This window comes from Rhinoraja longicauda, chromosome 38, assembly GCF_053455715.1.
Source record: "Rhinoraja longicauda isolate Sanriku21f chromosome 38, sRhiLon1.1, whole genome shotgun sequence".
Classification (NCBI taxonomy): Eukaryota; Metazoa; Chordata; class Chondrichthyes; order Rajiformes; family Arhynchobatidae; genus Rhinoraja; species Rhinoraja longicauda.
This window is the reverse complement of record NC_135990.1, coordinates 2,069,907-2,085,895: the sequence shown is the minus strand read 5'-3', so window position 1 is coordinate 2,085,895 and position 15,989 is coordinate 2,069,907. Positions and strand designations below refer to the sequence as shown.

The 15,989-nt window shown below is 50.4% G+C and overlaps 1 protein-coding gene across 1 annotated transcript in view; it reads right to left on the bottom strand.

The window, feature by feature from the left end:
• Positions 1 to 13,929: 13,929 nt before the first annotated feature.
• Positions 13,930 to 15,989, bottom strand: part of LOC144610856 (uncharacterized) — a 32,944-nt gene continuing 30,884 nt past the window's right edge. Inside the window, exon 19 of the mRNA XM_078429826.1 lies at positions 13,930 to 15,796. Within this exon, the coding sequence (XP_078285952.1) occupies positions 15,773 to 15,796 (24 nt within the window). The 3' untranslated portion in view covers positions 13,930 to 15,772. The remainder of the gene's footprint in view (positions 15,797 to 15,989) is intronic.

Genomic DNA, 15,989 nt, shown 5'->3' with positions numbered 1-15,989 from the left:
TTCCCGGCGGTCAGCGCTGCGGGGAAGGGAGGGAGGGAGGGATGAGGTAGGGAGGAGAGGAGAGTGGGGAGGGAGGGAGGGGGAGGGGGAAGGGGGGGAAGGGAGGGGAAAGGGAGGGGGGAAGGGAGGGGGAGGGGGGAGGGAAGGGGGAGAGGAGAGGGGGGAGAGGAGGGGGGGAGAGGAGAGGGGGGGAGAGGAGGGGGGGAGAGGAGGGGGGGAGGAAGGGGGCAGAGGTGGGGGGAAGGGGAGGGAGAGGGGAGGGGGGAGGGGGTGGGAGGGAGGGGGACCTCCCCTTTTCCCAGTACCACTCTTTCCCCGTTGGGCCCGCCCTCGTAGGGATTCCATTGTAACCGGGAGGAGGGGAGGGAGGGAAGGGGGAGGGAGGGAGGAGGGGAGGGAGGGGGGAAGGGAGGGGGGAAGGGGAGGGCGGAAAGGGGGGGATGGGGGGAGGGAGAGGGGAAGGGGGGAGGTAGGGGAGGGAGGGAGGAGGGGAGGGAGGGGGGAAGGGGAGGGCGGAAAGGGGGAGGGGGAGGGGGGAGGGAGGGGGGAAGGGGGAGGGAGAGGCACAGGGGCATTGTGACGTCACACGCTGAATACCACGGGGGGGGGGGGGGGGGGAAGGGGGGTCTGCTCGAGTTCATCTCACAGGGGCATTGTGACATCACAATGAAGAATAAATCCGCACCGCAGCGCCCCCCTTCTGTCAAAACTTCGATAAATCAGGGGGGGCAGCACTTTTAAACCTCTGTAACTTATGCGTCCGAATTAAATAAAAATATCATTTTCCAGCAGCGATCCGCATGCTGATTAAGGCGGTACAAAAATCATGGCGCTACGGTTCACCGTTTAGCCGGAATTGCCGTATTCAGCCGACATCAGTGGAATATATATATATATACACAACATCTGAGTTTTAGTAGTATACTAGAACAAGTGTGCCCGTTCAAAGCGGGCCCTTTGGGCCCGTCCCCACACCTCCCATTTTCTCCTATCCCAGCCCCACTCTTACTCTCCCCACACCCTCCCCTTGGGCGGTGAGGTAGTGGTGGAGGGAGGGAGGTGTTGAGGATGGACCCGGGGGGGGGGGAGGATAGCGGGGAGATGTTCTCCCGGGTGTGGGAGAGAGGAGAGAAGCAGGGGGGGAGAGGAGAGGAGAGCCGGTGATCGCGGGCTGGCGCCGCTAACGGCGTCCATTTTTTTGTTGCGAGTGAGGAGATTCCGCGCATGCGTGCTGAGCACAGAGTGAGGAGATTCCGCGCATGCGTACTGAGCACTGCCTCACCGCAGCGCCCTCTATCGAAACCTCAATAAGGGGGGTGGCATTGCATTAAAACCTGTGTAACATAAAAAATATGCGACAGAATTAAATAAAAAAATCATTTTCCAGCATTGGCCCGCGTGGTGATTAAGGCGGTACAAAAATCGTGGCGCTACGGATCACCGTTTTGCCGTATTCAGCCGACATCAGTGGAATATATATACAACGCTACAAGATCTGAATTTTAGTAGTATATAGATAGATAGATAGATAGATAGATAGATAGATAGATAGATAGATAGATAGATAGATAGATAGATAGATAGACTAGAACAAGTGTGCCCGTTCAAAGCGGGCCCGTTGGGCCCGTCCCCACACCCCCCATTTTCTCCTCCCCCAGCCCCTCTTACTCTCCCCACACCCTCCCCTTGGGCGGAGTCCCACTCCCCGGTCCCCATTCTCATCCCCCCCCCATTTTCTCTCCCCCAGACATACTCTCAGCATCATTTTTGGAGAGAGGAGAGAAGCAAGGGGAGAGAGGAGAGGTGCCACGCTGAAAGCCTTCAATAAATCAGTTGGAGGGGGGTTGGGCGAGTTTTTTGACCTCAGACCTTTCTCACCCCCAGACACACTCTTAGCATAATTTAAAGGCCCGGGGCAGGGGGGGGGGGGTGCGGGGGATCTGATCAGTGAAAGGTCCGGGGGGGGGGTGCGGGAGATCGCATCATTCAAAGGCCCAGGGGGGGGGGGGGGGGGGATAGCGGGGAGATGTTCTCCCGGGTGTGGGAGAGAGGAGAGAAGCAAGGGGAGAGAGGAGAGGTGAGCCGGTGATCGCGGGCTGGCGCCGCTAACGGCGTCCATTGTGCCCGTTCAAAGCGGGCCCGTTCACACACCCCCCATTTTCTCCTCCCCCAGCGAGGGAGTGGTGGAGGGAGGGATGTGTTGAGGATGGAGGGGGGAGGGAGGGAGGGTGATGAGAGATGGGGTGGTATTTGTGGAGGGAGGGAGGGATGGGGGAGAGGGGAGGGATATGGACCTCCCCTTTTCCCAGTACCCCTCTTTCCCCCACCACCAAGTCCCCTCCGCACGACCCCTGTTGTCTCATTCCCCATTCTCAGACCCCCCCCCCCAATTTTCTCTCCCCCAGACACACTCTTAGCATCAGTTAAAGGCCCGGGGGGGGGGGGTGCGGGAGATCGCATAGGCCCGGGGGGGGAGGGTGCGGGCGATCTGATCAGTGAAAGGTCCGGGGGGGGGGGTGCGGGAGATCGCATAGGCCCGGGGGGGGGGGGTGCAGGAGATCGCATAGGCCCGGGGGGGGGGGGGGATAGCGGGGAGATGTTCTCCCTGGTGTGGGAGAGAGGAGCCGGTGATCGCGGGCTTGCGCCGCTAACGGCGTCCATTTTTTTTGTGCGAGTGAGGAGATGCCGCGCATGCGTGCTGAGTACAGATTGAGGAGATTCCGCGCATGCGTACTGAGCACAGCCGCACCGCAGCGCCACCTATAGAAACCTCAAAAGGGGGGGGCAGCGCTTTAAAACCTCTGTAAGTCAAAAAATACGCGACCGAATTAAATAAAAACATCATTTTCCAGCAGCTGTCCGCGTGGTGATTAATGGTGTGCAAAAATCGTGGCGCTACGGTTTACCGTTTTGGAGAAATCGGCGAAATCAAATATACATACATATAAATAAAACGCACACAAGATCTGAGTTTTAGTAGTATAACTAGAACAAGTGTGCCCGTTCAAAGCGGGCCCTTTGGGCCCGTCCCCACACCTCCCATTTTCTCCTCCCCCAGCCCCACTCTTACTCTCCCCACACCCTCCCCTTGGGCGGTGAGGTAGTGGTGGAGGGAGGGAGGTGTTGAGGATGGACCCGGGGGGGGGGGGGGGGGGATAGCGGGGAGATGTTCTCCCGGGTGTGGGAGAGAGGAGAGAAGCAGGGGGGGAGAGGAGAGGTGAGCCGGTGATCGCGGGCTGGCGCCGCTAACGGCGTCCATTTTTTTGTTGCGAGTGAGGAGATTCCGCGCATGCGTGCTGAGCACAGAGTGAGGAGATTCCGCGCATGCGTACTGAGCACTGCCTCACCGCAGCGCCCTCTATCGAAACCTCAATAAGGGGGGGGGGCATTGCATTAAAACCTGTGTAACTTAAAAAATATGCGACAGAATTAAATAAAAAAATCATTTTCCAGCATTGGCCCGCGTGGTGATTAAGGCGGTACAAAAATCGTGGCGCTACGGTTCACCGTTTTGCCGTATTCAGCCGACATATACAACGCTACAAGATCTGAGTTTTAGTAGTAAGTAGGTAGGTAGGTAGGTAGGTAGATAGATAGATAGATAGATAGATAGATAGATAGATAGATAGATAGATAGATAGATAGATAGATAGATAGATAGATAGATAGATAGATAGATAGATAGATAGATAGATAGATAGATAGATAGATAGATAGATTAGCACAAGTGTGCCCGTTGGGCCCGTCCTCATAGGGTTTCCATTGTAACCGGGAGGGGAGTGGGGGGTAGGGAAGGGGAGGGAGGGAGGAGGGGAGGGGGAAGGGGGGGAGGGAGAGGGGAGGGAGGGGGTTAGGGGGAGGGGGAGGGAGGGGGTAGGGGAGGGGGGAGGGGAGGAGAGGGGAGGGAGGGGGGGAGGGAGGGGGACCTCCCCTTTTCCCAGTACCCCTCTTTCCCCGTTGGGCCCGTCCTCGTAGGGTTTCCATTGTAACCGGGAGGAGGGGAGGGAGGGAGGAGGGAGGTGTGGAGGGAGGAGGGGAGGGGGAGGGAGGGGGGGAGGGGAGGGGAGGGAGCGGGGGAGGGGAGGGGGAGGTAGAGGGGGAGGGGGGAGGGGGGGAAGGGTGAGGGAGGTTGACCTCCCCTTTTCCCAGTACCCCTCTTTCCCCGTTGGGCCCGTCCTCGTAGGGTTTCCATTTTAACCGGGAGGAGGGGAGGGAGGGAAGGGGAGGGAGGGAGGAGGGAGGTGTGGAGGGAGGAGGGGATGGGGAGGGAGGTGGGAGGGGAGGGGGGAGTGGAGGGGGGGGGAGGGAGGTGTGGAGCGAGGAGGGGATGGGGAGGGAGGGGGGATTGGACGGGTGGGAGGGGGAGGGAGAGGGGTGGGAGGGGGGTAGGGGGGGAAGGGGAGGGAGGGAGGGTGGAAGGGAGAGGGAGGGGGACCTCCCCTTTTCCCAGTACCCCTCTTTCCCCGTTGGGCCCGTCCCCGTAGGGTTTCCATTGTAACCGGGAGGGGGGGGGAGGGAGGGTGGAAGGAGGGGGGAGGGGGAGAGGGATGGAAGGGTGGAGGTAGGGGGGGAGGGATTGGGGGAGGGAGGGATGGAGGGAAGGAGGGAGGGGGGAGTTAGGGGGGAGGGTTGAGGGAGGCGGGGAGGGAGGGGGGAGGGAGGGGGGGAGGGAGGGGGGAGGAAGGTGTTGAGGGGGGAAGGGGGACCTCCCCTTTTCCCCCTACCCCTCTTTCCCCAACAACAAGCCCCCTCCACAACGACCCCTTTTGTCCCCCTCCCCAGTCCCCATTCTCAGAGGCATCCTCCTGCCCAGAGGAAGCGTGTACTGGGTACTCTGCCTCATCAGGGGCGAAACGCCTCCCTTCAGGTCGCCCCTGACCTTCAGGGCCGTTCTCCGTGTCAGAGGACCCACGCCTCCTCCTCTTCATATCATATCATATCATATATATACAGCCGGAAACAGGCCTTTTCGGCCCTCCAAGTCCGTGCCGCCCAGTGATCCCCGTACATTAACACTATCCTACACCCACTAGGGACAATTTTTACATTTACCCAGCCAATTAACCTACATACCTGTACGTCTTATAACCACTAGGGTGCGGTGGTACAGTCAGCTCCATTGCTGAAGCCTGTTCCTCTGCCCCGCCATCTACCTGCTCATCCTCTCCAGCCTTCAGACCCTCAGGCTTCCCTGGGTTAGGCTCAGAGGCGAGCTCGATAATATCTACTGCCGGGGGACCCTCATTAAGGTGACCTTCTGCCTGGCGTCCCGCTTTAATGTTCTTCTTATTTTTAGCTTTCTTACTCTTCTGACTCTCCCAGTGCCCCTCATCCACCCCCCACACTCCACCGGCATCCCCCGCCACAGGTACGGGACATGGGGGTGGTGGGGGAATGGGGGTTGGGGGCAAGGGAACAAAGTCATCACGGGCCACCGTGGTAGAACCAGCAGCCCCAGATGGGCCAGCACTGCCTTCCTGGGCCACCTTGGTAGAGTTGGCAGCCCGGGGCTTGGGACAATTCCTGCGGAAATGCCCCACCTCTTTGCATGCATGGCAGCGTGCTTGGCCCATGTTCCAAAACACGCGATAGCAGAATCCTTCCCATTCCACCTCAAAACTCCCCTCCATATCAATCCCCTGTGCCTGCTGTATGTACACGCAACGATTGAACTTTAATACATGCTGCATCTCGGGATCATCCAACCTATGCAACAGTTTGGTGGGCCCAGACCGCACCTCCCCCAGCTTAGTTACATGTGGGAGCAGGAACGCGTCCGGAACATAAGGGGGAACGTTGGACAGCATGACCGGCAGCACGGGACGTCCCCATGGGTCCACCGCCATGAAAATCCCAGCCACCGTGATCCCCCGTTCCAGTGCAACAGCCACCGACTGCTCAGTCTTTAGGATGACAACAGCCTTCCCACTGACCACCGCGCCTGCGATTATGGCCTTCTTGCCAACAGTCTCCCCCAGCGCGGTTAGCACAGCCTTGAAGGTAATGTTGCCCTGCAAGGTCACTTTCACCCCGTGTATACGCCCCAACGACTCATGGCCCTCAGTCACGGAGACTGCCGACCATATGGCAGCTGCATAATTCTTAGGGGCCGCCATCTTTAGGGCGTGGAACAAAACAAAATGTCTCAGTATTTTATAAGTCAAAGCACTCTTTCTGTTATTGCTGCACCTCCAAGCATTTGCAGCAGTTTAAAGTCTTGTGAAGGCTTTCCTGGCAAGGCAACAGAAGCAGTCTCCTCCTGATAAGATAGGAAAAAGTCCGTGCCAATCCTCCCGTCGTAGAAAATGGAGCTTCCGGAGGCTTCTTCCCCAGGTCTCGGTCGACCTCCCGGCTTCAACTAAAATCCAATGCACTGTTGCCGTACTTACCCGGCACACCTGGACCGGGCAAAGTCGGTGTGGGAGGGAGCTTTCCAATGCTACAGACCACAAACACCGCTCCAGACTCAGCTCCCACCAGTTCAAATGCAACTTGGCCTTCCGCCAGCCACTGCCACTCCTACGATTTTCAGAAACACGAACAAATCCTCCCTAATTAGAGGACTCTTTCAACAAAGAGAGTCTCTGCTTTCCGACAGAACTCCAAAAAGCAAATTCTGACTGCTTTCGTTTGTCCTCGTCAAACAAATCCTTCGAAAATAATCAAATCCTCACAGCCAGCGCCAGGCACCCACGTCCCATCCTGACCTCGGGTGCTGGCTGTGTGGAGATATTGTTTGTCTTTATATTAAGACATAAACAATGTCCTTCTGTGTGTGTGTCTGTGTGTGTGTGAGTGTGTGTGTGTCTGTGTGTGTGTGTGCGCATGTGTCTGTGTGTGTGTGTGTGTATGTGTACATGTGTGTGTGTGTGTGTGCATGTGTTTGTGTGTGTATGCATGTGTGTGTGTGCATGTGTCTGTGTGTGTGTGTGCATGCATGTGTGTGTATGCATGTGTCTGTGTGTGTGTGTGCATGCGTTTGTGTGTATGCATGTGTCTGTGTGCATGTGTGTGTGCGCATGTCTGTGTGTGTGTGCATGTGTCTGTGTGTACGTGTGTGCATGTGTGTGTGTGTACGTGTGTGTGTGTATGTGTGTGTGTGTACGTGTGTGTGTCTGTGTATGTTTGTGTATGTACGTGTGTATGTGTGTATACTGAACTCTATGTTATTTACTGTGGTGTTTATAGAGTATCTGTTACACCTACTGCAAGAATTTCATTTCAATGTCTGTCCCGAACATTATGCCAAGCTAAACTAATCATCTGCCTGCCATGACCTTTCTCCATTATTTCCTGTATAATGTGCCTTTCGACAAGTCTCTTAAACACCACAATCATATCTCCATCACATTCCAGGCATCCACCACCCTTTGTGTAAAAATTGGTGCACCACACACCTATAAGCTTTGCCCCACTCACCTTAAAGGTCCGCTGTTAATTTTTTGACATTTCCAGTCACGGGAATAAAATTCTGACTATCTACCCTACCTATGCCTCTTAGAGTGTTATATAATTCTATCCTTTCAACCTCTAGCGTTCCACAGAAAACAGTGCACGTCTGTCCAACTTCCAAACCCCTCACATCCTTCCAGTAACAGGTTAACTAAAACTGCACACAATACTCCTAATGCAGCCTAATCAAAGTCTTATACAGCTGTAATATCCATTCAAATATACATTAACTAATGAAACTAATTAACTGAAGAGGTGTTTCGCTGATCACCTCCGCTCAGTCCGCCTTAACCTACCTGATCTCCCGGTGGCTCAGCACTTTAACTCCCCCTCCCAATCCCAATCTGACCTATCTGTCCTGGGCCTCCTCCATTGTCAGAGTGAGGCCCAGTGCAAATTGGAGGAACAGCACCTCATATTTCGCTTAGGGCAGCTTACACCCCAGCGGTATGAACATTGACTTCTCTAACTTCAAGTAATCCTTGCTTTCCATCCATCTCCATCACCTCCCCCTTCCCAGTTCTCCTACTGTCTCCGACTACACTCTATCTCTGTCCCACCCCCTCCCCTGACATCAGTCTGAAGAAGTGTCTCAACCCGAAACGTCAACCATTCCTTCTCTCCAGAGATGCTGCCTTTCACGCTGAGTTACTCCAGCATTTTGTATCCACCTTAACTGAATAAACTAAGGTTTCTGGTTAATACACAAAAGACCATTGTGCTGGAGTAACCCAGCAGGACAGGCAACATCTCTGGAGAACAGTTTCGGGTCAAGACTGTTCCTCAGACATTAACGATGTTGCAATAATTCTTATGACAGGAGTATGTTGCAGTACAAGATTCCATAGAAAACAATCCAAGTCAACATACAATAGACAATAGACAATAGGTGCAGGAGGAGGCCATTCGGCCCTTCGAGCCAGCATCGCCATTCAACGTGATCATGGCTGATCATTCTCAATCAGTACCCCGTTCCTGCCATCTCCCCATACCCCTGGACTCCGCTATCCTTAAGAGCTCTATCTAGCTCTCTCTTGAATGCATTCAGAGAATTGGCCTCCACTGCCTTCTGAGGCAGAGAATTCCACAGATTCACAACTCTCTGAGTGAAAAAGGTTTTCTTCATCCCTGTTCTAAATGGCCTACCCCTTATTCTTAAATTGTGCCACCTAGTTCTGGACTCCCCCAACATCGAGAACATGTTTCCTGCTTCTAGCGTGTCCAATCCCTTATTAATCTTATATGTTTCGATAAGATTCCCTCTCATCCTTCTAAATTCCAGTGTATACAAGCCTAGTCGCTCCAGTCTTTCAACATACGATAGTCCCGCCATTCCGGGGATTAACCTAGTAAACCTACGCTGCACGCCCTCAACAGCAAGAATATCCTTCCTCAAATTTGGAGACCAAAACTGTACAGTACTCCAGGTGTGGTCTCACTAGGGCCCTGTACAACTGCAGAAGGACCTCTTTGCTCCTATACTCAACTCCTCTTGTTATGAAGGCCAACATTCCATTGGCTTTCTTCACTGCCTGCTGTAGTCTGTCCAACCTCTCCCTGTAGCTATCACTCCTTAAGCCAGGCATCATTCAGTTTACAACCCAGCGATATGAATATAGATGTCTCTAACTTCAAGTAACCCTTGCTTTCCCTCTCTCTCCATCCCTTCCCCACCCTAGTTCTCCGACTAGTTTAACTGTCCTCCTGATTAATTTTTCCGATTGTAAGCCTCGTTGTCACCTTCCCCTCAGCTAACCACGTACCATTCCACATTTCCTTGAGCATCGCCTGCTTTGATCTGTGTTTTCGCACCTTACCCTTCCATATCTCTAGCCTCCCTCTCCCCCGACTCTCAGTCTGAAGAAGGTCCTCGACCTGAAACGTCACCCATTCCTTCTCTCCAGAGATGCTGACTGTTCCGCTGAGTTACTCCAGTATCGACCATAACTAAAGAAACTAAGGTTTCTGGTTAATACACAAAAGACCATTGTGCTGGTGTAACCCAGCAGGCCAGGCAACATCTTTGGAGAACAGGGATAGGTGACGTTTCGTGTCGAGACTGTTCTTCAGACATTAACGATGTTGCAATAATTCTTATGACAGGAGTATGTTGCAGCACAAGATTCCACGATGATGGTTTTTAAACCACCCTTGTAATAATTCAGTGGTGTCAGAATCACTACAGCACACGTTGAGTTTTAATTGGGAACTGATACATATTCGCCAGCTTCTTCCCAACAACTATCAGGCTCTTGAACACGACACATTACTAACTAAACCACAAATTATGGATTGCCTTGGTTGCACTAAACTCTTTCGGGATTTTTGGTACTAGTCTGGGTATTAGTTTATTGAATAACTTTTTGATTATTATTTGTCATCTATGAGTATTGTGTTTGCAGACCTGTTATGCAGCTGCAAGTAAGAATTTCATCAGAGACCCAGGTTCCATCCTGACCTCGGGTGCTGTCTGTGTGGAGTTTGCACGTTCTCCCTGTAACAGCGTGGGGTTTTTCCGGGTGCTCCGGTTTCCTCCCACAAACCGAAGACTTGCGGGTTTGTGGGCTAATTGGCCCTCTGTAAATTGTCCCATGGTGTGCAGGAAGTGGATGAGAGTGTGGGATGGCATCGATCTAGGAGTGCAGGTGCATTGTTCCTTGAAAATGGCGTCACAGGTGGATAGGGTGGTCAAGAAGGGTTTTGGCTCATTGGCCTTCATCAGTCAGAGTATTGAGTATAGAAGTTGGGAGGTCATGTTGCAGTTGTATAAGATGTTGGTGGGGGCACATTTAGAAGATTGTGTTCAGGTTTGGTCACCATGTTATAGGAAAGATGTTGTCAAGCTTGAAAGGGTTCAGAGAAGATTGTCTAGGATGTTGCCAGGACTCAAGGAACTGAGCTATAGGGAGAGGTTGAGCAGGCTAGGACTTTATTCCTTGGAGCGCAGGGGGATGAGGAGTGATCTTATAGAGGTGCACAAAATCATGAGAGGAATAGATCGGCTAAACAAGTCTTTTGTCCAGAGTAGGGGAATCGAGAGCCAGATTAGGGGATTTAAGGTGGGGGGAGAAAGGTTTAATGGCAATCTGAGTGGTCACACTTTCACACAGAGGGTGGTAGGTGTATGGAATGAGCTGCTGGAGGAGCTAGTTGAGGCAGGGATTATCCAATGTTTAAGAAACATTTAGACAGGTACATAGATAGGGTAGGTTTAGAGGGATATGGACCAAACGCAGACAGATGGGACTAGTGTAGATGTTAGTCAGCGTGGGCAAATTGGACCGAAGGGCCTGTTTCCACACCAAATTACTCTATGACTATCAAGTGTGAATCGGTGATCAATGGTCGACTAGCTGAGAGGCCAGTATCTCTCAACTAAAACTAAATTTAAATCTTTCCTCTGTCATCTTATTTAACCTTTCCCCAATCTAAGGCTCAAACAGGTTTGGGCAGACTTGTCAATTGAAAAACAAATGAAATACCAATATGTGCAGGAAAGAACTGCAGATGCTGGTTTAAATCGAAGGCAGACACAAAACACTGGAGTAACTCAGCTGGTCAGACAGCATCTCTGGAGAGAAGGAATGGGTGACGTTTCGGGTCGAGACCCTTCTTCAGACCATATCCTTATTTAATCACTAACCAACATTCTTTATCACAGTTATAGCAACAACTGTGGCCAATGGTGTCCACATTACACGCAATTATTAAAATGCCTGACTCTTGACTTGCTCTCCTTCATGCCTTCTGAATATAATTTCACAACAATGCACAGATTAAAATTTACCATGGCAGCTCAAAGTTGATTGTCATTATCTCTTCTCGGTCGTTCACACCTACTCAGCTCACAAAGACTCGGGTAGACACAACAAACTGCAGATGCTGGAAACTGGAGAAAAACACAGTGCTGGAGGAACTCAGCGGGCCAGGTGTGGGGACAATGGACAGACAATGTTTCGGGTCGGGATCCTTCTTCAGACAGGTGTACGGCAGAGAACATATTTGACTGGTTCGGCAACTCAAATGCCCAGGAATAAAGGAGGTTACAGAGTGTTAGACATAGTTAATGATAAGGGATTTTATAGAAACATGTTAAATTTTTAAGGGATTGGACAGGCTAGATGCAGGAAAAATGGTCCCGATGTTGGGGGAGTCCCGAACCAGGGGTCACAGTTTAAGAATAAGGGGCAGGCCATTTAGGACTGAGATGAGGAAAACCATCTTCACCCAGAGAGTTGTGAATATGTGGAATTCTCTGCCACAGAGGCAGTGGAGGCTGATTCTCTGGATGTTTTCAAGAGAGAGTTCAATTTAGCTCTTGGGGCTAACGGAATCAAGGGATATGGGGAGAAAGCAGGAGCGGGGTACTGATTTTAGATGATCTGCCATAATCATATTGAATGGCTCGTAGGGCCGAATGGCCCCCTCCTGCACCTATTTTTAAAGCGGCGATTGATAGGTTCTAGATTAGTAAGGGTGTCAAAGGTTACAGGGAGAAGGTAGGAGAATGGGGTTTGAGGGGGAGAGATAGATCAGCCATGATCGAATGGTGGAGTAGATTTGATGGGCCGAATGGTCTAATCTTCTCCTATTTCATGGTCTTATGGACACATGAGAGTGGTCCATCACTCTCCTGCCTTGCAGAAAGTGGAATGTCTTTGGGGTGTCAGCTGGACATCTAGCCTCTGACCTGATCAGATAGCATCAACGACCCTGGTTTTGTTAAGTTTCTGTCTAGTATCAAAACCATCCTTTGTTTGGACCCAGATGGTGCCTGAGGCTGAAGGGAGATCTGTGATTCATGAAAGAATCAATCTGAGCACGCCCGGAGCCAAAACATGAAAGGTAGTGCTTTGAATAGAACTGGGATGTCAGCCTGATCTCCGTGCCTATGCAAATTCTCCTGATGGCCCAACCCAAGCCAGTTGTTGACGATGGATGACCAACATCTGAGCTTCAGAGACAGAGCCACACACACAAAGGAGTTGGTTTTGACTGACCAATAAATTATTGTAGTGCTTAACAGTAAGAATAGTCGATAAATAATCCCTTAAAATTGATTTGATTCAATTTAGCATTCCTGCAAGGTGTGATAACTTATGACTGACACTATATTCCCAATGTACTGACAAACAAAAGGATACTAAGAACTGGAGTAACTCAACGGGTCAGGCGGCATCTCTGGAGAAGTGTAGATGGGACATGTTGGTCAGCGTGGACAAGTTGGGCCGAAGGGCCTGTTTCCACATTGTATGACCCTAAGACTATAACACGGATGGGTGACGTTCGAAGAAAGGTCCCGATCCAAAATGTCACCTATCCATGTTCTCCAGAGATGCTGCCTGACCCGCTGAGTTACTCCAGTACTCTGTGAAACGACACCTATCCATGTTCTCCAGAGATGCTGCCTGACCCACTGAGTTACTCCAGTACTCTGTGAAACGACACCTATCCATGTTCTCCAGAGATGCTGCCTGACCCACTGAGTTACTCCAGTACTCTGTGAAACGACACCTATCCATGTTCTCCAGAGATGCTGCCTGACCCGCTGAGTTACTCCAGTAGTCTGTGAAACGTCACGTATCCATGTTCTCCAGAGATGTTGCCTGACCCACTGAGTTACTCCAGCACTTTGTGTCCTCTTGCGTAAACCAGCATCTACAGTTCCTTGTTCTTACATTCTGTACTTAGAAACACTAGGAGTGGCAATTTACATTGGAACTGCCTTTGAGAAGAAAGTCATTTTATTTTAGTTCCTTTTACTTCCCCTTCAGGATGCTTCAAAACAATTTTAGAACCCATGAAATAGTTCTGAGAATCAGTTGCCCTGGCCACGATCAGATAACGTGAAACTGCAAGGGGGTAGAGATACTGTCTAGGAGGAATTCCACCACAGATTGAGTAGCGTAAAGCTGTGAGAATGTTGTACGCATTCTTCCCGTGTGAGGTTTGGGCCAATTAGTGTCATGGTGAAATCAGTGTAAATATATGCTCGTGTAAGATGACTGCTCTGATAAAGGAGAGGTTGAATTTTAACTAAAGCTATCTCTGGGCAATAGTTTCGGTGGGATTCCTTAGGGATCGGACTGAAGGCTGTTAAGTGTGTTTTCAAGTGAAGCTAACTTGCCTGACTGGAATAGTGTCAGCCACTCCTGCCATCAATCTATTCCTGAGAATTGGTTATGGCTACAGGTGGATTTAACGCGTAAAGTGCAGGTTTTGAGATTTTATTTTTCAAGAAGTCTTTAAATTTCTTCCAATTGTAAAACTAACTTCAAGCTCCTTTTGAAACACAAGGGATCAGTAAACATTTGCAACCGGAGGTGACCAGCCTATATAATGTAGTGGTTACGTCTCCCACTCACACACTCAGGCTGACAGTCCTGATTCAGCCTCAAACACTAGGTTTACAAATCAAAACAGTCTGGAATCCTTCTTGCTTTAATAATGAGATTCAAAGTCTCGATAAAATCAGCATTTTAAACAAGGCATGGGCGACTTGTTTTATGTTTCCATTGGCAACACGCCACTTCCCACCTTAGTTTGAGCCGTAATGTCTGATACAGTTAGTGGAACTTAGTGGAAAGATACAAAACTATAAAGCACAAGTTAAATCCTTACATGTCTATACAATCTATGATGTGAACTAAATATTCATCGCTACACAGCGAACGATTTTAATTAAAAAGTCATAAGCTCATACGTGATAGGAGCAGGAGTATACCATTCGGCCCATCAAGTCTACTCCACCATTCAATCATGGCTGATCTATCTCTCCCTCCTAACCCCAATCCCCTGCCTTCTCCCCATAACCTCCGGCAAGCTGCAGGTTAATGGTGTATGTGCCTCGTATCATTGGCATGTCCATCTTGGGCATCTGAGCCTTGAGGTTGGGGGGGGGAGGGGCGGGGGTGACAGGCACATGGACTCTGAAACACAATGTTTTAAAACTCTTCACTGCACTAATGGACAAAGTCCCCCTGCAGTGGATCATAGCAGATGAATGCGACCGCATTCTACAATTGCACCCCAGTGTCCTGGACCTGCTGTCTTTGCCACTGGCTCACACAATGTTACTGCAAGACAGGGTATCCTTATAAATAATGCTTTCCCCTACACCCAAGGCGTATCATAAGTCAAAACAGTGCTGACGGGCAGTGAAGATGTGTTTTGTAAAGCTACGTAATCAGTGGTCCATGTCCACATGCAATGAAGACTCTCATTAAAGCACGTACCTAGCATCAGAGCTCCAGAGTGTGCAGGAGGAAGCAAGCATGGGTGCACTTGAGGTGATCTGCCTCTGATTAATGACATTGACCACCCTCTATCTCTGAAGATGTGGCTTCCATCCTGTGTACTGAGATGTCCACCATTGACTCTCCCACAAGAAGCAACAACAGTCTGAAGAAGGGTCTCGACCCAGTCTTTCTCTCCAGAGAGGCTGCTTGTGTCGCTGAGTTATTCCGGCATTGTTTGTCTATCTTTGGCACCAAGACAATAAGGTTAACATTGAGCTTGCAAGCCAGGGCCACGTACAACTTTCATCCGTGCGCACACATCTGAGGCAGCTCGGTTGTGTTTCTGATCTCAGATTGCCCTTTAGCTGGGGTTGGTTTCTGTGTTACCTGAAAACTAACCAGTTTGGGGCAACACCTAGCAAACCCCGAGTTAAACTGGTCACAGTATGTGCTTTGGCCTTTTGCCAAGGATGTAAGCAGTGGATCCCACCATCATTGAAGTGCACAAACTCCTGATTCTCATTTCACCTCAATGCTCCAGCTTCATACTTGTTTTACTTGGCCCTCCAGTAAATAAAACAGCAGACACCAGTGAACACTTCACTTGCCAGTGAAATGAAACTCCACTCACTCAGTGCAGGTTACGGTTTTGTTGATGGCAGAACATTGGAGATGCCTGCAAGCAAGTGAGCTTCCACACATCACGGGACCATCAACAATTAGACAGAAAGCTGATTTGGGCCAACATAATGTATATACCAGTTCAGAGACAAAACTTTACAAACAAATATAAATTTAGCACATAACTCCCATCAAAAGCAAATTCTTGATACAGCCACATCCATATAACATAACAATATGTATATTTTTCATTATGAAGGAAAACCTGGTAACTACCACTTTATAAATTGATTTGATTTGAAAGAATTAGCATGATGAAACCGTGGTTCATTAAGTTACTCATGCATTGGTTTGGTTGTTTTTTAGAAAAGTACTGTGGTCAATATTCCTCATGTGTGTTCTTCAAAATCCATGTCAACTTTTCCCCGTGAATCCAAAGCTCTGGTCTCTTTGGTGTCTCATCAGTTGAAGTTGTGGGACTGGCCCTAAAGTGGGAACAGAAGAAGCAAATTTATCCAGCAACCATCAACACATTCAGCTGGAGAGAGTTCAGAGCAAATCTACGAGGGTGTTGCCAGGACTCGTGGGCTTGAGCTAGAGATTGGGCAGGCTAGGACTTTATTCCTTGGAGCACAGGAGGCTGAACAGAGGTGTGTAAAATCATGAGGGAAATTGATG